Here is a 27,345-nt window from a genome sequence, read left to right as displayed (position 1 = left end):
TTGATAAATCAAACATTGTTTTGCAGTGCACTCTCGATCAATAGCTAGGAAATAGTCACTTAGGTGCTGCTTCAAGTTCAAATACCATTTTAATGGCATGAGAACATACAAATTACATATGAATTGGATTACATTTGTGGTCTTCAGTAAGAAAATATATTACATAAATGCCTGCAGAAATAAAGCGCAAAAATTATATTTTCAGGAAATGTTCTTTAATTTGCAGATTTATTACAAAAGAAAGATGAAAATGTTAACTGTATATTACATAACTTATTACAGTGATTTAATGCATGCAAGTGTTGGACTGATGTCCCAGCAACAAATCTACATAACCCTAAACCTATCACATTTGTTCTTAAAACAAGAAAAATTTCTAGTCTGTACAGATGACTGAAGAACACAAAAAGTACATAACTTCTTGGAGATTAATCTTCAGTCTCACCTTAGAGTCCTCTAAGTCCAGAAATTTATACAGCTTGATGCAGAAACAAAAAGTCCTGTCTTCGCTCTGCTTCATGACATGTCTGGGAAGAGAAGAGACAAACAAACTTTAAATCAACAAGAAAATCAAATGAGATGTGTGGTAGTAATCCTTAGATCTACAGTATTAGTGATTAATTTAACTACAGAAAACAACCCGGGGTGTTCATGCGTAACTAATAAACTTCGCATTGACTAATATGCTTTTTACACAGATCAGTCTTAAATACTCCACAATAATTACTTATGGTATGGAGTTACATCCATGGTAGGCCTCTTCATTGACACATGAGAAGATGGAAAATGTTGTGATGATGATGCATTAAGAATCTGGTGATGTAATAGCTTGCAGACTTAAAGTTAATTGCAGAGTACGAATGTTGCACAAAAGTAACTACATGACTTCATAAACTAATCTGTCAAAAAGGTTTTGGGCTTGTTGAAAGCACTAAGAACCACAGGTTTATACCATACAGCTAAAAACTTTAACAATAAACCCAGAGATCACTACTCTCAGACAAAAAAATACAAAGAATAGAAAAATGAAAGGCTCTAATGGATGAAAGATGAGTGCAAATTAAGTAAATATATAAAATAGAGAGAAGTTTACCACGTCAGCGGTATCGATCTCTGTCTCGGTCTCTATGATCTCTGTGCCTTTCCCGTTCCCGCGAGCGCTCCTTGTCTTTCTCTCCACTCCAGGAACGTTCTCTGTGTCTCCGAGACATTCCGGCAGCTTCCCAGCCAGAGGAATCTTCTTGGTCCCGTACTCTATCACGGTCTCGCTCCCTGTCACGACCCCGTTCGCGGTCTCTTCCTTTGTCCCCAGAACGACTGCTGCTCCTGCACAGAAATGTGTGTTGGTGTGATCTGAACTTGTAAGAAAGCTTATGATGTGAAGATCCATCCTCAGCTTCTATATAAGCAACAAAATGCATCGCGTCTGAGCCTCTAGACACATAATTAAACAAACCTGTAGCCATAGTTGCCCTGGATAGAGACTAGACAGTCTTTGAGTGAGGTGACCAGGGCTTGACAGCGTTCATCTCCGTACACTCTGGACTGCTTAATGATGGCAATGGCAGTTAACAGAGTCTCCATCGCTACCCGCAGGTCTCCTGCATCAGCAATAAAAAAGATTGGATATTAGAGACATTTACTTTTAAGTAGTTAAGCGATCCAAAGCTGCTTGGTTTATTGTAATTAAAACTTCGATGACATTTACCTGCACATGTAAGTGCAGTTATGCCAAAAAGAAAATTCAAGCACCCACTTCCATCTGGACTTAGGCTACAAAAAGATTGGAAATTAATATCAGTTGGTTGTGAGTCACCTTATTCCAGCAAAATGTTGACAATTAAATAAGTTTCACTCCAATCAGACAACTATCATATGCTGAGTAACATACACTGTTAACAGCGAAAATCATTGAGTTTGCATCAGACAATTTCTGCAAGTAAATATTGCTGATGGTCCGACATGAACACACCCAGCAATGAAGTAACAGTCTGAAATAGATGAAAACCATTTCCTCTGACACCAACATCCAGAAATGTATATCAAATTCCGCTACTATTTGAACTTCATATTTTCCACAGGAATTCCTCATTTGCATTTACCAGTTAGTCATGATAGTTTATTTTGATCAGCATTTCAATGTCTTTATAGAATTTACAAATCTAAATGTCGTCCAAGCCACTCTGTGGAACACTCTGTTTGACAAGTGTGTCAAAGCACAGGCCAAAGAAAGGCATTTTTACACAGCATTTGATGTTACTGAGAAAACACTGAGCTCTGTGGTTCATGTGAAATCATCACTGCTACATCTCCTCAGGCAGGTCTTAACAGAACATTGGCCCGATGGAACCACCAAGAATAAAAGGCATGTACCTGGAGTTTACTGAAAAGTATAGAAACAAGCACAAATAAACAAGCACATGAAGCTCTGATTGCCAGCTCTATGAATTAACCCATTCATGTTCTATATCTGGTGAAAACCATCACTATTCATCAACTAACTACTATAATTCCTGTTGTGAAATGGGGTGATTTGCATATTATGCTACATTCATGTATCTCAGTGGGACTGAGCATAAAACCTAAACAGCTTCTTATTTTGGTATTTTTTCTCCATATGGCAGCCAGTCATAAGTAAGGACCAGTCCTTTCCCAGCATGGCTTATTAAGTTCTGTGTTCCGTCATCCACTTAACAGAATCGGCTGCTGTACTTACCAGCTGTTGCTCCAGACACAGCCTTGGAGATGGCACTGCTGGCAACGGCTCTATTTCTGTTCATCAGCTCCTCAAAATCTCCATCTGTACTTTTAGGTGTGTGTCTGGAAAAAAATGAACAGATTGTTTTCATACTGACTAACATAATTATTTCACCACAAACAAGTCATCACAAAAATAATTAAGTATTTTCAGAAATTCTATCACAATCTGTATCTTAATTTGCTGTATTATACTTTGTGTTTTATTATATGCACATATTCTCTTGTATTTGTCTCTGGATCCTGGTCTTTTGCTGCTTTAACAATCCACTTTCCACAACAATAGTGTTAAACTTTTAATTTGAATGAACAGTTAGTAAAAGCTTAACATTAAAAACAGTATTTGCTTTCTCACTTTTGTTGGCTGTAAGCTTTGCTGCTGTGCCCGTCTGGTCCCGGGGGGAAGAAAGCTGGATTTATATGTAGACTAGGAGGTGGTTGGCTATGAATGTGGGGTGGATGAGGAGGGAATAAAGGGGGTGGCATGGGTGGTGGGACGTTTGGAAGCATATGTGGGAAGTGAGGATGAGGGTGAGGATGAGGATGAGGATGGGGGGATGTTGATGAGGGGGAGGATGTTGGTGAGGGGGAGGATGTTGGTGAGGGGGAGGATGTTGGTGAGGATGTGGGTGATGATGAGGGGGTGGGTGAGGGTGACCGAGGAAAGGACTGGGTAATGAGGGAAACACGTGTGGATGCGAATGTTGTGGAAAAAGTGGAGGTATAGGGGGAGGGATGGGCTCCTGTGATAATAATGAAGGAATCTTTTCTGAAGCATCATCCTTGGAATCTTTGGAATTCACGCGAAGGGGCATACCTGTTGAGAACATATTGTTAGATGTCAAAGATGACAGACTCTGTAGCATTTTGCAATAAAGTGTAAGCTCCCAAGTATTTACTTCAGATTGCGGCGCTCTTACGTTTATTTGCTATGTCCTCAAACACGGTGAGGTTCTGTCGAGTGGCAAAGCGACAGTCAAGCTTGTCTCCATTCAGTTTACATTGGGGTATTTTTTCCAACAATATTTTGAATGACTCTTCTGAGGTCACCACCACCTCCGCGTAGCTGCATTACAGAGTAGAAGAAACAACACATGAATGGCAACACCATGGAAAATCTTTATTTTATATACACACACACATAAATATATATACACACACACTTGATTTTTAAAAGCTCACCCTCTTGACTGGCCATTAATTCTGTTCTCGGCAAATTTGATCTCTTTGATGTCCCTCACACCCAAGGTTTGGGCCAGTCCTGTGATGTCCTTGTCAGATGTCCACTGCAAGTAGGGGAAGAGAAAATGAGGAAGACAGAGAGTAAATTTGTTGCAGAAACAGAAATTTTGCTGATTTAAAGGAAAAGAGTCCTCGTGTACTGAGCTTAGGCAAAATCTAAGCTGTAGTAACAGCAAGTAAAAAAACATCACTTTATCCATAAATTAATGAGAATTTTATTGTACTGAGGTGATGCACACGCCTTATCATTTGTCATTCTGTTTATTGATGATTACTTGAGCTTGACATAAACTTTATTGCCATTTGTCAAGTTTATATTTTCATATTTGCATCTTACTGCTACTTATTTTAAGTCCATGGTCTGTTTCATGTCGACAATGTTCTGCAAGCCCATGTGGACAAAACAACAAACATGGTACAATACCATAAACATGTAACCAACAGTAGTGTTACTCACCCAGGGGAAATTTCCAAAATATAATGACAGTCTCTTCTCTGAATTCCCTCCTTTCTGTGTTTGTCCATCTGTTAAATGTGCCTCCTCTTTAGCTGAATTCTCCTCGGATGCAAGACTTTTATTGACGCTCTGGTACTGATCCACTGAGCCAGTCAAGACAGCATCATAGAGTTCATTTGCTTCAGCAATTCTGTCCAAATCCTGTGCGGGAGAGAAAGTAATGACAAAGTCAACTTACATGCTGTCATGCAGTGTATCTCAATGTGCAGAGCACTGATAAGCAAACTGCAACCAGAAGAAAAACAAATCCTAGGTCTCAGCTGAAAGAAGTGTGGACTTACGGGATAATTCCTATATTTTCTGGGACTTCCACAGAAATTTTGGCAGAAAATAAAGTCAAAGAAAAGGAATACTGACATTATGCAGTAGATATAGTGTATTTTCTATTTTAGATAGTATGTTAATGACAGGGACCACAGATATGTTATCCAAATTAATAGAAGTAACAATGCTCTCATCAGAGCTAACTCTATGGCCTTAAAGGCTGAAACACAACTATACAATGTAACACCACGCTGTTAGTCTGGGAACACTTGTTAAAAACTAGTGTAGTTGAATCTAATTGCTCTGCAATAAATCCCTCGTGAAAGGTTATTATCAGTTTCTATGAAGACAAGGATGGGCGATATGGCCGGAAATAGCATCAAGATAAAAAAGTTAAAGCATTATGCAGTTCTATCGCACAATGAATTGAAGCCTCCACATTCACAATGACGCAACCAGAACTCATCTTGATAACCCCAATGAAAGAGGTCGCCGCTTTAGACAGCATTAGTTTTTAGCTTAGTGTTTCTTATAAACTGGCAACTGAGTGTAAGGCAGCACAACTTTAAACAGGACGGGCTGTGGTGATATTGCAATGGGAGACATGAACTGTAGTTTTGTTATGATTTTTAAACACTTTCTATCTGTGCCCACTGTTGCAACATAGATGCATCGTATCCTTCTCTGCAAGACAGTTCACACAGGCGTCTGGTGAAGGGATGCATTTGAATTCATCCGTCCGTTCTGCTGCGACGAGCACATGTAAACATCGGTCTCACCTCTTTGTTTTGATGCATATTACTGTACACGTCCGTCCGCCTGGAGGAGCTTGGTCCGGCTGCAGCCGCAGGAGCAGCCATCCCGTGGGCCTAGAACGATCCAACCGAAGGCTCTGCAGCGAGTTCTACAGCAGCAGTGTTTTATAACTTTCTAAATGATCGCAACATGAACTCTCTACTGCAAATCAATATGAGTGCATGCGGACAACAGGTGAACCGCCGGGGTTCAGGAATTAACTGCTAACGTTTCGCCTGGTTTCTACCGTTAGCTAATGTTCCGCTCGAGCCCACAAAACATGAAATTATAAAAAAAAAAACTACTAGATATGACCAGCCGAGAATACGAAAATCGAACACAAGTTAATACATAATGTTTAATGAAACCTTTGAAAGTAAAACCACAGTATTTCATGTGTGAGTTCACCCACGAGGGCTATCTGGCTAGTATGTGTTCGCTCCTTCCTCGGCTAGTGCTAATGTTGCTACTCTGAACGCCGGGGTGTGTCAGGGCGTTTGATCCGGCTGACAACAACCATCTTCATTTAGTTCCGCTTTGTCAAGTCCTTCGATTAATGACGTTTAGATGGACTTTTATTATTTTATTAATTACTAAATGAAATTATACAACCCAAGAAATAAACTGTTATACAAAATAACAATTATATTCTCTTTTAAACATTACTGTTACCCAATCAACATGGCGCGACGTGTGCGCTGCTATAAATCGTCCCCCGGTGTGTTTCCCCTGACTAGAGAGTCGCTTGTGTAATTCCCACTGTTGTGAGCCGCACGTTCACGGACCAGGAGCAGTTTCATCTTCTTCTTTGTCGCTAAACAGAGGTTTTACAATGTTGTCGTCCGTCATCGCCAAAAAAGTGAGTCACGAAGTCAACCTTTGATTTATTTTTGACATTTGCTGGTGAATTGTGTTGAAAGCTGCGGTGAAGAGCACGTCAAGGACTGTTCAGAGACGCTCGATCATATGTTTTGATGTGATGTTATTGTGGTGTAGCAGCTGTATATTCATGCTGTAAATGGCTAATGTTCAGTTCAGTGTAGTAAAGGTGCAGACTGTGTGTGTGTGTGTGTGTGTGTGTGTGTGTGTGTGTGTGTGTGTGTGTGTGTGTGTGTGTGTGTGTGTGTGTGTGTGTGTGTGTGTGTGTGTGTGTGTGTGTGTCGCTGGAGGACAGTTGTACAACAGGACAGCGTGTGATTGACGTTTATGCAACCTCCCTCTGCTCCTCTCTCTCTCTCTCTCTCTCTCTCTCTCTCTCTCTCTCTGGACTTTAAAGTTTTTGTGTAGAGGAAAAACATTTTGAACAACATCATCTAAAAGTAGAAGACGCAAATCACACTCTGTTATTGTTTAGTCAATAAATTCAAACCATAAACAACTTAAAGACAGAAATATCAGTCAATGTCAGGGAGGAACACAACACCACACTAATACACACATTCGTCTGCAAACTGTATGACAGGTCGTGTACGTGTTGGTTATATTTGCTAACAAAGAAAGGTCACGGGACGTAATACCAAATGGATATTTTTTAACAAAGTCCCCTGTGACGTATAATGCACATTTTATTATGTTGCATCGATGTAGGAGCAGCATTTTATTGTTTTATATATTTTTTTATTCCTTTTGTGCCAAGCCTACGGGTCAGGTCCCTTCCACAGGGCCACTAAAAGATAAAGTTAACACAGCAAAATACAGTCCTTTAAACCATTATTTACCATTAACTATAACCCTTCATCTTTATTATATAAAATGTATAATATTTAATAGAAGAAAGGGACCTCCTGTGTCTGTATGTCCCTTACAGACATGCACCTAGTTACACAAATGATGTATCAGTTTGACATGTTGATCTAATACCGGAGACATTTTGAGGTAAAAGCTCAGTAATCTTAAACGAAACTATCAACTGATGGAGGAAAAAACTAAGAGAGAAACTGTATGTTCTGCATTTTCAGCAGGTTTTCAACATCTTGCACAGTGAATTGTTTGACTCTGATGAGTTTGTGTAACAAGTCACTGGTGTTGATTTAAACTTGTTTTTTTTTGTTTGCCGTCAGCTGGTGGCAGGAATGTTCCAAGCAGCATTGAGACCAGCAGTCACAGGGCTAATATCATCTCGTGGTTACCGTGGTGAATCGCCAGATGACACCAGGGGGGATCTGATTGAGATGCCTTTGCCGCCTTGGGAGGAGAACCCAAGCGAGACCTCTTACATCAAGAAACGCAGACTTCTTTATGAGAGTCGCAAGAGGGGCATGCTGGAGAACTGCATTCTGCTCAGGTTGTTAAACTGTACTGATTTTGTCCCCCCCTTGTCCCGCGAACTGGTACGAAAGTTGTAAACTCAACTAGCTTTTCAAGTTTCCTGTGTTCCCCTCAAAGTTTTTAAGTTGGACAATTGACCAGATAATTACCCGTATCTTTGACTTTCCATTCAGAGAAAAGACTCAGACTCAACTGAATCCTCCATCTGTCTTACAGCCTATTTGCAAAGAAATACCTGAACACGATGAGTGACAACCAGCTGCGGCAGTACGACAGACTGATAAATGAACCGAGCAACGACTGGGACATCTATTACTGGGCGACAGGTGAGAGAACAGCACTGTTTCTCCGACAATTTCTCCTCAAACCTGTGATGTTGATTGTTCAATCTCATGCAATACAGCAGTCATTATTCACCAAAGCAAAATATAAACATAGACTCCAGTCCAGAGTAATTTCAGGCACTAACAGGAATTTGGATACTCCCTCTGCAAAACATTTTAATGTTTAATGACATAAAAACATTTTGGCTAATGCAATATTCATGTTTATTCAAGTTGCAAATATCAAATATTTACTTTGACTTGTTGTTTTGCGTTAATGGAGACAAATAAATCACACACTCTCATTTTGAATTCAGTCAGCAACACGGCTAAATGTGGAAATCTCTAGTGGGCATAGGAATTAATAAGGCTTTTTTTTTTATTGGCAATCATTCATGGTCGCTGGTCCTGAAATAATGAACAGCTCTGCTTACAAATGAACTTCAATTCTGGAACTTTGTTAGTCGTTACTTTTGCCCCAGACTTCACCCCGGGAGCTTATTCATTGTACCAAGATAATTTGCTATTTTATTGTTGTAATTTTCTCTTAATTTGACTTCAGTTATGTTTCTGTTTCACTGTGTATTACAGCTGAACAACAGAATCAGTGTGAGAGCAGCATGAACACATCCAGTGGCAGCACCACTCTGGAAAACCAAACCAATAAAAAGTTACAGGCAGTCTTACTTCACTGAGATAAATAATAACATTACGTTCATTCAGTTGTTTTCATTTTTAAACTAAATAAACAGACTTTTCAAGGTCACTCACATAGTCTCCTAAAATAGGCCTTGAAAGATCCCTTTACTGTGATTAGGAAAGCATTTGAATTAGTGTAGAGCTGCTTTCAAACGTGTACTGAAGTCTGGACATTATCCTGAAAATTTCCAGAGGGACTGTAACGCAAACGTCAGTTGCTCCGGATGTTTACCGGAACTTTTTCTGCCAGTCCCCTATTAAAATGTCCAGAAAATATCAGAGTGAGCTCATGTGAGAATACAGCAGGAAAATTCCCAGCGAGTGAGTGAGCATTATTGATGAACATTTTTAACATATGGTACAAAACTGGCCACTGCTCGCCTGAACGTTCATGACATTTTCTTGTTGTTGTGAACACGTCTGACTCAGAAAATCTCCTGCTTCGTTCGTCAAATGTGAATGGCCAGAAAATGTCCAGACCTAATGTCCTGTACATTTTCTGGAGTTTATGTCTTTAACTGAGGAGGTGTATTGTCTTTTTGTCCTGGACCCAGAGTTGCCTTTTCCAATTCCTGTATTACAAATATAAACGTTCATGCGTATTTTGTTCCTTTTTAAAATCATTCATGTCTGAATCAGCCTCCTGATGTGATGTCCCCTCTGTCTCATGAAATCTTTGCTGTGGAAAATAAACCTTTGCTTTGCTAGTCTTTTGAAGAGGATCGGTTTGCAGCAGAGAATGATCCAACATGATTTCTGTTTGCTTACAGAAGCTCAGCCCACTCCTGAAGTTTACGAAGGAGAGATCATGGACATGCTGAAGGAGTTCACAAAGAACCGCAACCAAGAGCAGAGGTTAGATGCTCCCAGCTTGGAGTATCTGGAGAAGGAAAGTCACTGAGGCCCCATGGACCTCCTCAGAGACTGATTTAAGGTGGAGCACTGAGAGGATGTCAGTGTTGTTTCCCTCTAGAAAACACCTCGGGAAGTGCAAAATATTCACTCACTTTACTGTCTTGTTTCTGTAAAATATTGCAGCCTTATTTGCCTGTGATTGTAACTGTATGTTTAAAGACTGTAAATTAAAACTGCTCAATGGGATGGATCATGGGGAAGCCCGCTTTCAGTAATGGACACAAGCTGGACAATGATCTTACTGTGCCTATTACCCACATTATGGGTTGTTAAATAAATGTTGATGCTTGACTGTTTCCTGTGTGCGTTGTTTTCTTTGTTTTACCACAGGGTCAGGTCACATGACTGGAGGATGCCATGTTTAACACTTTGCACTTGTTACATAATGACGTTTTTTGATGCCTGCAGTGTCTGTTATTGGACACCAGATGGAAGCAGATCACTTTATTTCCCATCAAACTGAAGCACATGCTCATCTTTGTGTCTGTGGCAAATAGGTCACCTGTAACCTTCATACATTTCACATGTGCTAAATCTTTCATGCAGGTTACATGTCAGCTGACATATTTATTTGAATGGTCTTCTGCTGAGAATCTTAGTGCAATGAAGACAAAAATCTAAAGATTGGATGAAAGGGATATTAACCTTGGAAAGGGCACGTGTATTTTATCTTGGCTTTGATAAAACAAAGCACCGGTTAAAACTTTTGTGAAGCAGATTTTTTTTTAATTAAACCTTATATATTTTTGCTCACAGCCATTGACACAAGGTCATATTTCTCTCCTCCACTGGATCAGTGTGTGTGCGTTTGTGTCGACAATGAGGACGATTTCTTGCTTGGCTGTGTGTCATGTCGGTTCACTGGAACCTTGTACTGAGAGCATAAGGGAAATGCCCTCTGGCCAGGAGATGTGCACAGAATCTCAAAACAGACCACAAGCCTGCTTGTGCACACCCGTAGAATTATAATGTGCATGATATACGGCCAAGGTGTTACACAAACATGGCAGTCCTACACATGTGACACAAATGGTCATGTGTGTTGGTTCTAAATCCTTTGGGGAAAATGTGATGAGTAAGAATCCCCACCTTCAATTTTTATTTTTTTCATCTCATCCTAAAATAGAGCGAGGTGATGTCAGAAGGGTTCCCCTCTGTGTGTTCTCTGCTCCTCTGCCATCTGTCTCACCAAATGTATTCATCACTAGTGGCACGTACAATAAGTGCATCACTATTAAGGTATTAATACTTTGCTTGATTATTTCAATTTTCTTTTTCTTGACTCCTTACATTATATTTTTGACAATTAAATGTTGATTAAATATTTTACATTGGAAAAAACTAGAATGGCAATGAGTAGAGCTCAAGACCAAGATCAATTTGATCAAGCGGCGCCACATTTCACATGCAGTTCTCTAGATATGGCTTTTTTCCCCATGAAAGTCCATGAATTATTCCCTGGTAAGATGGTGGGCATGTTAAAAATGCCCTATCTTGCAAAAAAAGATGCTACTCGCATGTTTCTGCTCAACCTTCTGTTCATTCGTTTGAGAAGGAATTTGAATGCACGTCTTTTATTTATGATGGATCTTGACATTGTTTTATTGGCATAAGTAAAGGATTTATATATGTCCTCTTTTCTTATCATAATACATAGAATAAACCCGGAATTTTGAAGGTCTGAAATGGATCAGAATGTGAAACCCAACAGTGTGTAAGTGTCCTGCACTATGATTTACTCTTTATTTGACAGTATGTGAACCACTGCTGGATGTCACAATTTCCTGCCTTTAAGAGAGAAAGAAAAAGAGTCACCTATGGATCCCACGGCAGGGGGATGCACAATTCACATATTTATTGCTCCGAGGCTTGTTTAGAGTGTATATTCATCAATTGCCCACGCACACCCACTGTGCCTATGTGGAGCCCGGTGCTCCTGTCATCCTCCACTGCTGCTCGCTGTGTCGTGACAGTTCTCTGTTTTATCCACAGCTCTGCCGTCACCTTCAGCTCTCCTGGAATTTCAATCTCATGTTCCCTTGTATCCTCTCTCTCCACCTCCACCAGCAGCATCCCCCAGCTTTCATCATGTCTTCCCATGTTTGCTGGAGACGAGGCGTGAGCGCAGGAGTGTTAGGAAAACTTCTCCTACTGGTTGGGAGAGAAAAGGAAGGTTTTCATGTTTGAATTTACACATAAGTTGATAGATCAAACATAGACCCTCTCTCAGCTTTACGCAACTTTTACAGTTTTTCTCTCTTGTGTTGAATGTGTAAAACAAAGTGTGTGGAGGCAGAGCAGCCAATTTGTTTAACTCCAGAGATCAATATAATTTCTAAAGATACATTAAATACCTTCTTATCTTTAGTCCTATTTCTGCCTGAGCTGCAGTTGTTATTGGCGAATAGAAGGCGTTATAGTGTGGCGCCCCCCTACATAAGAAGAATTACAGAGACCTTCATTAAAAAATAATATAATTAGCAAATAGGCCACTTAGCAACATATAATTTAAATGAGCAAGTTAAATATATAGGTAGGGGGTAAAAATTATAATCAACAATTAAAATGTTGATTTGAACTGTTATACCTTTCTAATTAGTCGGAGGGGCAGAAGAATCTTAGCCCATTAACTCATAAATTGTTTATAGTCTATAGGAGATTGCAGATTCCACATCACCACCCAACAAGTGGCAGCAGAGGGATGCGTCCCATTAATGGGATCGTGGTAAATTGTTGAATAAAGTGGTGAATCGTTGAACTTTAGCAGAGTTGGAGGCTGGAGTTGACAATATAAATTACAAAATACAGAAATAAATGTAAGTTAAGTCGCTGAAAATGAGGCAGTTAGAGAAGAACATTGCAAAAGAGGCTCAGAGTCAAAGAGCTTGGAGCTGATCTACTGGACATCTTTAGTTATGATGAGCATTGCTTGACTGTTGTAATGTGTATATTTGGGATTTTGATGGAGATGGAGAGAAATAGAACAAATGCTTTTGACTTTAATGTGGCTTTATTATTTGGTCCATGTATGTGCAATTAAACTACTATAAATACTGTTCATGATATCATCACCTCAAATCAGACTGAACTGGGTGAACCTGAGTGAACTCTCCAGTTTAATATCAGATCTTGATAGTTTTAGACAGCATTCTTGAAAATAGTAGTTTTTGGTTATCTTACTTTAAAAAAAACGTTTTATATTTCCAAATTACCATATATTTCCTTTTCCTTACGTTTAAGGTGGAAATATTGAACCTTTTACTCAGACAGCTTTGACTATTTTCTGAACAGAGTCTTACATAAAATCATAAGCCTATTAAAAAAATATGAATATATAAAAATAAATGCCCTACATGTTAGCACTACTGAATATTGATTTACTTTTATATAATAATAATATAATATTCTAGTTTACATTACAAATTTACAAATTATTTTTTCATAACAAAAAAGACAACAAGTACTCAAAAAAGAATTAATAATTATCCCTACATGATTAATCATATCACAAACCCTCAGATTAATCTTGTGTATGAATTTTCAACAGTATTTTCTGCAGAACTCATTGATTATTTTTAAACTTTGAGTATATTACGCTGATAATACTTTTGTACATATACTTGAATAGGATTTTGAAGGTAGGACTTAGAATTTGTATTTTAACGTGAGATACTAGCACATGAAGCCAAGGATCTGAAGATTCCACTGTGGAGCAACTCTCGAGTAATTATTTCTGTTATATGTAATATGTAATACATGTATGGCCTGAAGATATAATGAAAATCAAGCTTATAAAAAATGCATATCAAGACCAGACCAGGAGCATTTTTGTTTTATATACACATTTATATTATATACACTGTACAGAGTTCAAAAAATAAATGGTCGATATTTAACATTGTGCACTCCACAGATGTGTGACTACAAAGAGAAAAGGGAGTGAAAGAAGGGACTGAGTCATACCAAGGACAGACAGATATCAACATCCCCAGTAAATACTGATTCTTTTTTCTCTTTTTTTCATACAGGACACTTCACAATCATTTGTACAGTATATAAATTAAAATGTTGCTGGTTAACCTCTCTTTGTCTCAAGCAGAGTGCCCAAAATCAGAAATACAAGCTTGTCCGCTAAAATTTACCAGTGTTTGGCCAGTGATGTGTAGAAAGATGATTCTAGTTGCATTCCTTAGAACTAAAACATACCGAACCCTGACTGGATATTTAAGCAATATTCAAGTTGCATTGCTTGAGGTGACTTTCATTAAGCCTTTGGAATGTAATGCTTTGTCAGCAGCACTCTCAGTAATGCCTTGTTTAACACACAGGGCCATCAGCACAGACAGACGACCGTGTTCCTGGTTATTTTGGGATGCTCCAATGCTTGGCTCTGACCTGAGATGTAGCTAACAGTGATGCAAGAGGTGATGATTATCTCCTGTCACCTTCTTTTTTCTCTCTCCCCCCTCCCTGACACTCGGAGAGGGGGCACATATGGTGAGGAGCAAGGCGTGGCAGGGTTTATAAGGCACACACAGAACACTTTGTGCCAGAAAGCATGTGTGCACGACAGGGGTGTTTGGGGACGTCAGCTGCGATGTGAGGGACCCACCCTTCGTTATTTTGGCCTGGATGATCAGATAGAAAGCACAGATCGCACAAAATGTCAGTGGCTGCTTCTGTAAAAAATCTGGTGTATGGCAGTCAAAGAAAACAGGCTTTAATCCGGGGTTGTTGCAAAGCTGGTTTAAGATTCATTCTAAGTGCATGTATAACAAATTCCCCTCAAACCAAACGGCCTTTTAAAAAACCACACATGAGCAGTGACCCTGCTATGAAGAGAGGTTTGTTCCAGCATCGTCATCGACAAGTGTAGTGATTCTTAAAGAATTGACAAACTTATTTCTTTGTACATCTGGATTGTTTCATACAGAATAAAAACGGTAAACAATGTTGTTCTGTATTAAACCGACAAAATAGAACTCAGTGCAGATAAACACACAGAGGGACTCACAATAAATACAATCACACATATAAACTCAAGTTCAAATATTGACACCCACCCAGACACACACATGCACACAGCCAGTAGACAAAAAAAACAATCAGTGGAATGTAAAAAGATTTTTCTCCCAGTTATTATTTCGTTCATTTTGTTTTCATTCATCCTCCTAACACGTGTCTATATGGGACTCGGTGGGGGGGAGGTCACATTCAGGCAGTGATGCAAACAACTGGCATAGAGACCTGTGATCAACTCAAAACTCCCATGGACTCTTAGTGCTCTGTAACAACGAAGAAACGGAGGCGTCTATTCCATGGTAAATACTCATAATGAATCTGTTGGACACTTTGTAGAGTGGGTGACAGGGAAAGTCATCTCTTTTTTCCATCTACTTTTGATTTTTTTAATGTATCAACCCTGAGCAAAGTCATTTACCACCTCCATTTATTTAACTAAACTCTGTATTCATTCCTAACCTCGAAAATTGAGGTTAAAAAAAAAAAAATCAAGGCCCACTTCGGGGCTTTTTCCTTTTGAAAAAGCTAGAAATGTGCTCAAATAATAATAAAAACTTAATTTTCAATATGAGATATATTTAAAATAAATTTATATATATTTGAAAAATACCCTGGTTACTTAGGTTGGATGGAATTGGATTTTGGAAGTAGTTTTCTTATTATTCTAGTCCAATTGAAAATGAGGATGAGTACCACAATGACATCCTTTAGATTTCCTTTGTATTTGAAGTGGCAGCAGTGATTTCAGGGGATCAAACACACGACATATACATAACGATATCTTTCTGGTTCTGGGTTCCTTTAAATAATTTATATTGGGTGGACGGACTCTTTCAACTTGTGACCTCCCCATGTCTTCAGCTAAGATCAACACCACAAGCTCTAACAATACTTTATGTTCACCATCATTATCAAGGGCATATTTTTAACAATATCTTTAATTTAGCTGTGCAAGTCCAAACTTGCACACACGCATGTACACATGCACACACGCACGCACACACACACTCTAACACACACACCCTAACACACACACACATACACACACACACTTACGGAAGCTGGCTTTTTGCTTATTTTCAGTCTGGAAGAACAAGTTGATTTTCTACGTTCTTTTTTGAAAAACCAAAAAATAAATCACAACATTAATCACTTTACTCTTTTTTTCTGTCCATCTGGTTTTCTTTTCCAAGAAAATAGGAAAGAATGTATTATTATTTTTTTTTTACACTCATCCTCCAGGAGCAGTGTTTAATTATCTTGTTCTTGTCCTTTTTTTTTATTTGGAGATCTTCATTTGGGGTTACAGCACATCACCCACAGCACGCACAGACGACGAAGGGTTCCAGCCAAGGGATAATTATTACAAGGGTGCCAGAGAAAGAGTGGAATGTGAAAAAGATCAAACATGGGTTGAGTGACAGGGTCCAGTTCCATTTTTAAATACAGGGCATCACTCTTCCATTGCCTTTGTCGGTTTTCCTGATGTAAGAAAAAGTGACTGCAACTGAAGAGGACTTGAATAAAGAGGTGAGGAGCAGAGTGGAAGATTCCTCACCGCAACACCCGATGTAGCGCCATCCACACTCAGGTGCATGTTTGAAGCAGGCCGCCTTGCCGCCATAGAGGATAGCTGGAATATCAGTCAGATCCGTTTTTGGTCATGGGTGGCAAGAGGTAGGCTACTGCTCGGATGTAGAACACTGAGAATGTTTGACAAGGTGGAGGAAAGACTCGTCTTAAAAAGAAGGGCACAAAGGAAGAAGTGTGTCAAGACATCACAGGCATTTTTAAGTTCAGACAAATGGATAAAAGGGGGTGAGGTGGGAATCAGAGTTGGACAAGGGTGAAGTTTAAGGATGATGTCACGAGGGGACATATCAAAGAGGCCTGAGAACAAAGAGATGACACACAGTTTCTGCAGTCTGAGACCACAGTTAGAGAGTAGGGGATATGTGCTGAGGGCGGGGGGTTGGTGGCGGATGCTGAATTCTGAGGGGGGAAAAACACTGTAGGCAGGTTTGGTCGCTGGGTCCCTCAGGCCTTGAGAGCGTGCCACTGAGCCACAGCGGTGCGAGGGTGACCCATCATGTCCTTCCAGTGCTTTACCTCTGCGGGGCCACTTTTCCACGAAAGATAGATCTGTGAAAAGAAGACAGTCGGTGTAACTCGTGTAGTATCCCAAAGAGACTGATGTTATTTGTAAAAAGCAGAGCCAAAAAACTGTCAGGTATTACGCGGGGAAAGAAACGCTCAGTGAGACTTAAGTCTAGCCCTGCTTTCACCGCTAAGCCTGCAACTACACTCAGAATTCAATTCAAATCCACGATGGGGAAAAAAGCCATTAGAGGAAGAGATTTCCCTTGCAGAGATACTCTGAGAGAGGATAATGCTGACACTAATGAAGATCAGACACAGAGTCTTTAGGTAATTCTCATGTAGAAAGAGAATCCAGGTCCATGTCATAGAAAACCATAGACGGTGTAGTATCACACAGCTCAGATATTATGCTTACAGTGTCTGACGAATGACTTGATTTGAGCTTTGGGGTCTTTCCAGACAGAAACTATAAATTGTGTCGAGCTCTGTTCGCCACAATTTATCAATACTTGTAGAGCAGCTGGTATTTGGTCATAAGTAAACAAATCCATCAGCATACACAAGGGTCTGGGCTTGTTTAGAGCTGAGTTGTGTACTGATATATGAATCAGTAATGGCATTAAAATGTTTTTGAAGCTTAATTTTACGAGTCTGTAGATATCTAATAATTTCCTGGAAGGTTTCCTGAAAAGAAGAAAGTAGTTTGGTAATAATTACAGCTGAAGCAGAGACAGTGAACAAGTTTACATGGACACCAATATTCCAATATTAAGACAATAGTCTGAATAAGACACTGTCATGTAAAAAGCGTTTTCAGATTAACTTAAGATCATACTCAGAAAAAAAAAATAATAATCAAGACATGTAGAGTATTCTGATCTTAGTTGCATTATGTGGACATGTGTACGTCTTAATCGCATATAAATGGGAATATGAATGGAATATTCTATTAGCAACATCACAATCAAAATAAGGTTTTATTCAGAATATGGGCAATAGACAGAATGTTGCTGTCCATGTAACCGTAGTCAGTGTTCAGTTGGTGCACTTCAAATTCAAATTCATTCTGGCTAACATTTAGAAAATGTTGTAAGCTTATTCCGCCACCAGGTTTCTTGTTGGAAGCAGGTGGTGATGGTCGCTCGCCAAGAGATTCAGCCATTGTTGTATTTACGGGAAAAAGATATATGTCCCCTTAGTGGCGTTACTTCTTCAGACAAACAGGGCGCTAACAGGAAGTGATGCGACAGGTCAGCTGGTCAGGACGGGGCTCGCTGGTCAGCATGCTAACTTCAGCAGAAACAAAGAAGTGACTGAAATAGAAGTAGCGTCATTAACATTGGTGTAAAGGTGAGTAAAGGAATGAAAGTTGATGTTGAACCTGTAACGTTTCTACTCGATTACAAGACAGTTAATGCTAACGTTGGAGTAGCTAGGCTAATAGCAAAACAGTACTTAGCCTCTTTAAGCTAATGTAGTCTAGACTATTAGTTAGTGAACAGCAGCTCAACTGAATATGCATCAATGTGACTTTTTCTACAGGCAATACACAGATGAACATATATGAAGGATTAAGTTTGAATAATTACATTATAAAATATTAACAGTATATCAGGAGATAAAAGTAAGAATTTAGAGAATTAATAAACTAACTAAGCATAGAAATAGCTGATACTGACATTGGCAACCAAAACATTCAAAGGCTCTCTGCCTCTCTCAGCCTTGGTGTTTGCAATTGATCCTTGAGGATTTTTCTAGGGCAATAGATGTGTTTTTCTAAAGAGACCAGCAGATTCATCATAACTGAAATGTTCAGGCAAAAAGCTGACAATACTACACTAATGTGCACTGTGTTAAAAATAATGTTTCTGTTATTGTTCAGAGTGAATTTGAATACATCTTCTACATGTAATGAAATTATACATTTTAGGAGATGACATTTGAGAGCGAGCACCTGCCTGTGCCTGGATTTCATTTTGGTCGTTGGTGTAAATCTCTGGTTCACACGCAAAATGAAGCATTTTCAAGACTTGTCATTTGTTGTAGGCTACATTTATTCATTTACAGTTCAGAAGATTGGTCTGCATGTACCAGCAGGGGTCAGTAGAGACTGGCGATCAAAAGCGATCAGCTGGTGATGTTCTATCACAGTCAGGATAATGTAGAGGAAGAAGAAGATGAGGATAATGAAGAAGAAGAAGACGGAAGAAGTGGGAAGGAGATACCTTTCCAATGACATCATTGCGACTGAGCCTGTCCTTGTCCATGACGGTTATAATTATGGTGGTCTCCCTCAGCACGTGGGCAGGCACATCAAAGGGGAAGGACTCGTCGAACACAGGGTTCAGACAGCGCTTCATTACCACTGTCTTCTTCTTTTCCACGCGCTTGTCCTTGTTCATCAACCACACTTTTACATAAGGGTCTGTGGAGAGGCAGATGCACATCCATGTTTACTATAATTTAATGCATTGTTACTATGTGTGCTGTCGTGGGCTTGATGTGATTTTCTAGAAGTAAATCATGTCATTTTTTATGTTGAAGCTGCGGTAATGTAGAAGGTCAACGTTAAAAGGACACGGGAGATGAAGGAGCATCTTTACCAGAAGTGCCTCCGATGTCCATGGCTTTGAGGTTGCGGGCTTTGATGATGCTCACAGTGATGATGTTGGCTGTGGGGTTGTAGCACAGAGACACCAGCAGATCCCCTCGACTCCCCTGGAGAAATCATACACACAACAGCAGCCGATTGTTTACTTTTTTGTCCCCTTTTCCCCCATTGTTCTCCGTTCAGCTGCTTACTGTGTATTTTTTGTGTCTATCTCTGGCTTTCTATGTTCTCTCCGTCTACCTGTCAGCCTCCTCCACATTCCCTTCCATCCCGTCTCCCACCAGCACCCTGCCACATTTCCCCCGGGAGCGTCACAGCAGCCAGGAATGACATCACCCGTTACATTCTGTCCCATCGTCTTGCTCTCCCCCTCCTCTCCCTTCCCCCTTCCTCCCCCTCCTTCCTTCCCACCCCCTTCTTTCTCACTCACGCTGCCATCACTACATGGGTTCAGCTCCTTCCAGAACGTCTGCATGTTGGCCAGGTCCAGCTTGTTGAGGGGAATGGACACCTCTCCTATGGGGTCATTCCGGCTGAAGCGGTCGTAGTCCAGAACCTGCAGGTATAGAGTCCTCTGGACCACCTTCTCATAGGGGAACCCTGAGAGAGAAACGGACACAGCACAATCCCCAAAGGTCACAGTGAGGCACATGGAAAAGAAACAGCTTAAGCTTTCAGTTAATGTTTAAGATTTTATGCAAGCTTCCTCCATCAAACCTTCAAACAAGAAGGTTTCATTCCAGTGGGGGTTTAGATTCTTCCTCTTCACTTTGGTCTCCAGTTTGTGCTTCTTGTCCGGCAGCAGGTAGAGTTTGACAAATGGGTCAGAGGTGCCGGAAAAATCCTTTGCAGGCAAATCCTGGCCCTTCAGGATCTTGACGGTGAGGGTGGAGTCCTGAAAACTGTACCCAACGCTGAACTGAATACGACCCAGCTTTTCACACACTGGACCCTCGTGGTCGTCTTCCTCGGAACCTGGAGACAACTTAGAGGCACAGGAAACCAAGGTTACTTTCTTTTAATTTATTCTCAGTGGTTTAGTTATTGCTACATTGTAATGGAAGCATATACATGGCTTATGGGTATACATTATATATTACTTCTATTTTTTGTTGTAAAAGCGGGGCTTGATAAGGGTTAGTGTGTCCAGACTGACACTATGTTTAAAATGACTCCCTATTTACTCAAGTATACTATATTTATGATCTGACATTTCATTTGAGTGTCAAAGTTCATAGTGTGTAAAAAAATACAATCTCATTTTGCAATATGTTTCACGTTAAAGATGTGATAAATCACTCTAATCTGGAAATACATCTGCCGGTGAAGACTCAAAATGATGATGATTCATAAGTGTCTGAAATCTCAATTTACTGCTCACCGCAGAGTAAATTAGTGAGAGTCTATTATTCTATAACAGAGAGCAGTGAATGATTGAATGAGCAGCAACGAAAGTCCTCAGAGTTATAAAAGGCTTGAACAGCGACAGCTCCATAGGAACTGAGCACACTCTTACGGGTGATATGGACAGTGTGATGTGGTTGAAAGCTCCACAACCAAAGAAGCAAGTGAATTTTGAGATTCCAACATGAAGCTGAATCAACGCCTCTGAAACAAATGCTCAACGTTTGAACTTTCACGGAGGGAGGATTTATTGCAGCTCTGATGTATTAGTTTTAACCATAGACAGTTGATGGACAACGCATCTCCACTTCTTCCCGCTATCCGGAAAGCCAGAAGCCAAACTACCCCTGACATGAACACTGTCATCTTGCGTAATAGCAATCAGGGGATAAAGCCAAGGTATCGAGGTCCCGCCAATAAAGAGATCGACCAATCTGTGCTGTCAATCATGATGTTTCACCCTGTTTTTATAGCATCAAATAACTGAGGGAAACCAATCTTTTAGGTTTGGCTCACATTACATCAACTAACATAGAGGAGGCGGGGTATATGAGCTATACTGCGGCCAGCCACCAGGTGGCGATTGAGACACTTGGCTTCACTTTCACTTTGGCTTCCAAATTTATACATATGCCTTCAATGGTTTTAACCAAGTGAACCCACTAACCTGGGAGCAAAGTATATAAGGGTGTACAAAATGTATTCCCATAAGAATTGCACTATATTTTTATCAGACAACAGGGTTAAACTTATCCAACCTTTCAGGTGAGTTGGCAGGTAATACCATATATCAAAGTAACTAAGTAACTTAGACTCCAGGCCACAGGAGGCACTAATTCTACACCTTAACTTGAAAATACAGTTCCTGACTGGCAAACTAGAATAGTGTTTTGTCACGTGGCTGCTGTGTCCGATGTGCGACCAGGGCACCAAGTGTCTGAAGCAGTGTGGAGATGAGAGGCAGATAATCTGTTGGTCAGACCCTCTCACTGATGGTGCCATGGCCGGGACGGAGGGAGGGACACAAATCCAGTTTTAAAAAGGACTATCTGATGGAGGAAGAGCTGGAGGCATCACTCAAAGAGCAGTTCCAGACATTTAATATCCAATTCCATATTATCCCACATATTTCTGATGGTGCTGCTCAACCTCATTCTCCATGCTGAATATGATCACTTTTCATTATGCAGTCCTCCACCCAACAGCTGGCCTAAATTGCTTTTCCCCATTTTCCGCATTTGGGCACTCTCTCTTTTTCTCCTCTCTTCCCATTCAATTCTTAAATTCTCTTCTCTAATTTCTTTTTTACCGAAAACCAAACAACCCACATGCAGTCAATGCAAATACTGATGGAGCACAAAACATGGTACAGTCTGCATAACATTTTCAAGGATAAACCTAGAGATACTCTGTATATTTGTTGTCTTGGAATGTGGTTATGTGCTTTATTTGTTTAAGGTAACAAACAATGAAAGGATAAGGATGCTAATTTCTATTTTCTATTATTATCAACAAATACAAGACCAAAAGACCCAATTGACCAACGAATTGAATCAGAAATTTTGCCAGACACGTAGAAGATGCTGACGAAGATTTTTGGTGAAATGAATGTGCTGTAAACAAAAACTACTGATTTTATACTTTTTGATCCTGCCACCTGTACTCTATCCAGACGACCACCCCTCATCTGAATGTTCAGGACATTTTCCTGTTGTTGTGAATACATCTGACCCGGAAAAATCTCCTGCTGCTTCTCCATATGTGAAAGACAAACCCCAGACCCAATTTTCGCACATATTCAGCGTTCATGTCTGAAAATGGCTTTATGTTGTCCTGTGCCTGCAAATACATACCAACAAAACGTGTATCGTTCCACATAAAAAGAGTCAGCAACAACACTTTTTAGTCTTGCTAACAAAAAAGACTACAGTGCCCGTAAGAATGGATGGGCTTGCCGGGTGCCACAAATGCCGCAGACTTGGGAATTCCAATAGTATTGAGAATCGGACAAACGCATGGTTTTGGTGATTTCAAGTGATTCGTTGACAATAATGAAAAAAATAAATCACCATCCTTATTGTTCAACAAATAAAACACATATATGTAAACCTCTGCAAACATGTGGATGTGTGATGACGCAGGAGCAAAGACACATTCACACCACACTGTCCCTGGAACTGTCAGCATCACACAGAAGGAAAGCAGCGTCCGAGTAAATCCTGATAAGAAGCATGTGATTCTGACAGGACCCCCGCCCCATCCACTGCCAACCCCTTATCACCTGAGACGCTTGAGAGGGTTGGATATATACTGTATACTCTGACATCCTTTTTCTCAACACAGCATCTGTATACAGCACCATTACTTTTTCCTTCAGCAGCGCGAGTGTCACGAAAACGAGGGTTGTGTAACATATAGACGCCTTTGGCAAAACTGCCCGGAATGAGTATTATCATTAAGCATCTCCACTGTGAATTCCTCAGACACACCATGAGACCCACATAATTACACACTGCTCATACCCATCTCTGCCATATTCTCACAGCACCCACAGCACTGCGTGTTCTTTCGCAGCTAATTACCGAACCTCGCTGCATAAGGCCCGTGTCCCCCTCCCCTCCCCGAGTGTCACTTCAGGGTGATGATTACTGTATGTTTCTGTTCACTGAGATACTTTATGGCAATAACTCTCTGTGAGGATCCACAGGTGGGTGAGCTGAGTGGGATGAAGAAAGTTATTTTTGAGGGACGATAGACTTGGGTGGAGGAAACGCTTCTCATTGGATTTCAAGCTATTGAACTGAAGTGCGTGGGCGTTCTTTTCTCACCATGTTCTCTAGAACCAATTATAATTCTATACTTTAATTCTTCATACAAAATGCTTTCAGAGGATAAGTCTGGTTTATTGCAACTTATTTTTGTCGCTTTGAACCTGATTTCTATGAGTGAGGAAATTCAAACTTTACACTGTTTACGCCAAAGTAAATAAAGTGATCGTCCAAGGAAATAATTCAAAATGAAACCAGGAGCTTGGTCTGTAAATAGTAATAGATTTATACAGCAGACAGTTTCAGAAATAATTTTAACACCTATTTCATGTATTCCAATTGAGTTTGGCTGAGTTGGTGTTTGGCTTAGAACCCATAGGATTGTCTGACTGCTCGTGTTCCTCATTAGTTTCTCTCTTTTTTTAGCAATGTTAACATTTTCCCAGAAACTGAAACACTGACATAATAATATAATACTGTAATAAAAGTCAGTATTTGTTAACTACAGTATCACTTCAATACGTCCATTTTCCGTGCAATCAAACAACTGAGATCCAAAAGAGCTAAATCTGAAAAGCTCAACTGTGAGTTCACAAGCTCGATCTGGAGTCACCTGCCGGTTTCAATGAATTGTCAACATTAACTTTTAAGCCAATAACATTACGGTGGCACTGAAGTGCAAATCACAAGAGCCTTTTCTGCCAAATGTGTTTTACAATTTTTATTTAATGCTAATTTCCATGATAGGTGTCTGAGCGAACTGTGGTTGTATAAAATATCCTCATACTGCTCAAAATGATATCAAGTTTATACAACCACAGTTCACTCAGAGACACATAATGGAAATTACCATTAAATATCAAATTGTAAAATACATTTGCCAGGGAAGGCTCTTACTGCTCATTCAGTCTTAGTTGAATCAACGATTTGCAAACCCGCAAATAAGGAGGAGGTTTGGATGGAATTGATGTATCAGCAGAGAAATAGTAAAAGGTGTCAGGTTATCATGGCTGCCATGTACTTATGCATTCATATGATTGGATGTTTCTAGTCAAACAGTTGTGAATGAACCTGCAACTGCTGTTTCCAAGGTTGAGACTGAACTCACCAGCTCAATAATCTCTCTGCATAAAACAACACAACACGTTAAAAACGAAGCAACACAGATATAACAACATGTCTTGCTAAATTTAATTCAAGTTGTGTGTTTACAATGTTTAATTACTAATGAGCTGAAGTCCAATTTTGAGGATCTTACATTACTTTTTCTCCCTTATTGGCTCATCTTCCACTTCCTCGTCTCAACGTCTGCATGTAACATTCATCTTAGATTAGGAGAGATGATGTGAGGGCACCATTCAAGTCTCTCAGCCATCTCATTTTTTATGATTTAAAAGGTTTTGCTGACAGCAGCCTTCCTCCTCTTAATATAGATGAGCTCAGCAAAGCAGAAATAAGACACACAGCAGATGAGTTAGTGACGTATCAATGAAAGGTGTCTCATGGGGCTGTGTTGATATTGTGCTTTACCATGAGCATGTCACTGGTGACTGAGTTGGCCAAGTCAGACACAGAGGAGTTGGCATCGTGGCGGCGTCCGCTCTCATCTGGGGTTTGACCTCTGGGGCTACTGCCTGGTTTGTTACCTGGAGTCCTGTTGAAATGGAGAGAGACACATAAATATGAATAAGCATGATAAGTACTGTACGTTTGGTCCATCATTTACAATTGAAGGAAATCTTTGGATTAAGATTCAAAACTTTATTGTCCAATAATGCAGGAATTAATGCAAATTCATCCTTCACTTGTGTATGCCACACAAAAGAATAAAATACAGTAGATAGGAAAACACAATACATGACCCATAATACAATTTCAACAAAATTCAAATATTGTATTAGTAATTTAATAAGTGCTATGTTAGGTTACAATTAGGTTGATCCGTAGCAATTAAAAACGTGATTAATAAAGTGATGTGTGCCTGCTCAGCTCATTGCTGCTACTGACAGTGAAGATAAAATATTTATTAAACAGCACAGGGGGCTCTGAACTTTCATCCTGGTGGCATAACAGACTGTATTTAGACTTCACTGAACTCACAGCAAGGCTTGTGGCAACAATTTGAGGGGACCTCTTGGGATGAGCTTGAACACTAATTGTGATCTGGTTTTTATGGCCCAACATGAGTACCCAGCCAGTCTCACACTCTTGTGGCTGAAAATGAGCACCCTGGGTCTTACGTGTTGTGGAAGCTGACATGGAAGACTCGTGGGAAAACACTAAAGCCTGTGAGATGAGGTTTATGTAACAGAAGGAGGTAGTCAAAAGCATAACAAGGCTAGTTTTCAGTAGCCATTTCTAGCTATAGACTGTATTTCTAAGAAACACCAGAAGCATACATGACTATCTTTGACAAATCTGTAAAATACACCTGTTGGCTTTTTGTGTTCTCGACTGTAGCAGTATTTACTTTTCTTGTTTGCTTATTTCTTTGATCGGCTTTAGTCCAATGGAGATAATGGAGCTGCATATCAAAAGCACACTAATTACACTTATTTACTTTCCTGTCAGAGTTAGATGTGAAAATTGAAGCCACTTTAACATCTAATAATGTAAATATGAAGCAGGAGCTGATAATTAGACGCAGGCTGGCAGGAGTCAGTAGCCGGTTAGTCTAGCCTGAAAACTGGAGACAGCTGGAAACAGCATTGCTCTTTCCAGAAATCTGTCTCTTAGCACCTTTACAGCTCACTAATACATATCTTGTTTGTTTCCAGCCTTTATCCTACGCTACGCTAACAGAGTTCTGGTAACGGCTTCATATTTACAGTATAAACACAGGAGCCATATCAATCTTTTCATCCGACTCTTGCTAAGAAAATAAATAAGTGAATTTGCAGAAATGGTAAACCATCGCTTTAATGCGTTTAGAATCAAGCAGTTCCAGTGTCCACATACTTTTAGTCAAATAGTGTTTGTCTCTAAAGCAGAAGAGGAGTTGGAATAACTCAGTGATGTGGACTGCAACAGTATCGGAGAAAATAAATGTACGAATAGTAATTTAGAAACAAAATAATATAATAATAATAGTAGCAAATAAGCCCCAGACATGGACAAAATACACCATCAAACAAAATCAAATCTCCATTGCAAGATCTTTAGAAATAAACAATAATATGTCTGGAAAATCCGTAGACAAAAAAGATAGAGAACAAGGAAATACGAAAATTTGAAAGACTGCTCCTTGCTCATATTATGCAACAGTTCGGTCGACATGGAAAATAAAAAGATCTAATACTAGTGTCTGTCTCTGCGTATTGACAAATAAGACTAATGAGCACTTATCGCTGCGAGAGAGACGACCCAGGGAGAAATAAACACGCAGACATAGTGAGCCGGAGTTAGACAGACAGAAACAGTGTGAGCGAGTGAACAGGTGAGCTGTTAAACACAAAGGGGAAAGCAGAAGTGAGATTAGAAGATGGTATTGTGGGAAAGATTATCCGAGGAGGAGAGATACAGTTGAAAACTGTGCGCAGAGGATGAGAGTAGGAGAGTATTTGTCTTTGTTAAGACCTGGAGGATTAAATAGAATGAACAAAGTGAGGTTACTGACTCAAATTAATGCGAAACTGAGACACACACACACATTTGTACTTC

The 27,345-nt window shown here is 39.9% G+C and overlaps 3 protein-coding genes across 6 annotated transcripts in view; 1 reads left to right on the top strand and 2 right to left on the bottom strand.

Moving 5' to 3' along the window:
* Window positions 1-193: 193 nt before the first annotated feature.
* LOC118109448 (cleavage and polyadenylation specificity factor subunit 7) lies at window positions 194-6,069 on the bottom strand. Its single transcript, XM_035156570.1, has 10 exons — window positions 5,560-6,069; window positions 4,457-4,657; window positions 3,940-4,043; window positions 3,678-3,823; window positions 3,400-3,574; window positions 3,113-3,277; window positions 2,717-2,820; window positions 1,457-1,601; window positions 1,094-1,326; window positions 194-527 (listed from the first exon to the last, which is right to left on the bottom strand). The coding sequence occupies exons 1-9, from the start codon at window positions 5,638-5,640 to the stop codon at window positions 1,098-1,100; spliced, it is 1,350 nt and encodes a 449-aa protein (XP_035012461.1). The 5' UTR covers window positions 5,641-6,069; the 3' UTR covers window positions 194-527; window positions 1,094-1,097.
* A 207-nt stretch (window positions 6,070-6,276) lies between these two features.
* Window positions 6,277-10,076, top strand: sdhaf2 (succinate dehydrogenase complex assembly factor 2). Its single transcript, XM_035156545.1, has 4 exons — window positions 6,277-6,434; window positions 7,636-7,859; window positions 8,060-8,169; window positions 9,636-10,076. Exons 1-4 carry the CDS (start codon window positions 6,408-6,410, stop codon window positions 9,764-9,766), a joined length of 492 nt encoding a protein of 163 aa, XP_035012436.1. The 5' UTR covers window positions 6,277-6,407; the 3' UTR covers window positions 9,767-10,076.
* Window positions 10,077-13,596: 3,520 nt separating this feature from the next.
* The window catches only part of syt7b (synaptotagmin VIIb), a 96,704-nt gene continuing 82,955 nt past the window's right edge, over window positions 13,597-27,345 (bottom strand). For 3 of the 4 annotated variants that reach the window (XM_035164684.1, XM_035164700.1, XM_035164717.1), the window contains 5 exons: window positions 25,216-25,339; window positions 20,231-20,498; window positions 19,944-20,113; window positions 19,506-19,620; window positions 18,738-19,327 (listed from right to left, as the gene is read on the bottom strand). In XM_035164684.1, coding sequence (XP_035020575.1) covers window positions 19,020-19,327; window positions 19,506-19,620; window positions 19,944-20,113; window positions 20,231-20,498; window positions 25,216-25,339 — 985 coding nt within the window. In that variant the 3' untranslated portion in view covers window positions 18,738-19,019. Of the gene's footprint in view, window positions 16,945-18,737; window positions 19,328-19,505; window positions 19,621-19,943; window positions 20,114-20,230; window positions 20,499-25,215; window positions 25,340-27,345 lie in introns of those variants that run through there. The other variant, XM_035164691.2, reaches the window with a different exon arrangement.

The sequence above is a fragment of the Hippoglossus stenolepis genome, chromosome 1, assembly GCF_022539355.2.
Source record: "Hippoglossus stenolepis isolate QCI-W04-F060 chromosome 1, HSTE1.2, whole genome shotgun sequence".
Classification (NCBI taxonomy): domain Eukaryota; kingdom Metazoa; phylum Chordata; class Actinopteri; order Pleuronectiformes; family Pleuronectidae; genus Hippoglossus; species Hippoglossus stenolepis.
Note: the sequence above shows the minus strand (reverse complement) of the source record. Positions and strands in the feature narration are given on the sequence as shown.

What these genes read in the sequence shown, in the direction of transcription:
- sdhaf2 (XM_035156545.1), top strand. Translation starts at nt 6,408, where the DNA reads ATGTTGTCGTCCGTCATCGCCAAAAAA. An exon ending in CGTCCGTCATCGCCAAAAAA is followed by an intron (nt 6,435 to 7,635) that starts GTGAGTCACGAA and finishes GTTTGCCGTCAG; the next exon opens with CTGGTGGCAGGAATGTTCCA. An exon ending in GAGAACTGCATTCTGCTCAG is followed by an intron (nt 7,860 to 8,059) that starts GTTGTTAAACTG and finishes TCTGTCTTACAG; the next exon opens with CCTATTTGCAAAGAAATACC.
- LOC118109448 (XM_035156570.1), bottom strand. Translation starts at nt 5,640, where the DNA reads ATGGCTGCTCCTGCGGCTGCAGCCGGACCAAGCTCCTCCAGGCGGACG. An exon ending in TGAGGACATAGCAAATAAAC is followed by an intron (nt 3,575 to 3,677) that starts GTAAGAGCGCCG and finishes TGTTCTCAACAG; the next exon opens with GTATGCCCCTTCGCGTGAAT. An exon ending in CAGGGCAACTATGGCTACAG is followed by an intron (nt 1,327 to 1,456) that starts GTTTGTTTAATT and finishes ATTTCTGTGCAG; the next exon opens with GAGCAGCAGTCGTTCTGGGG.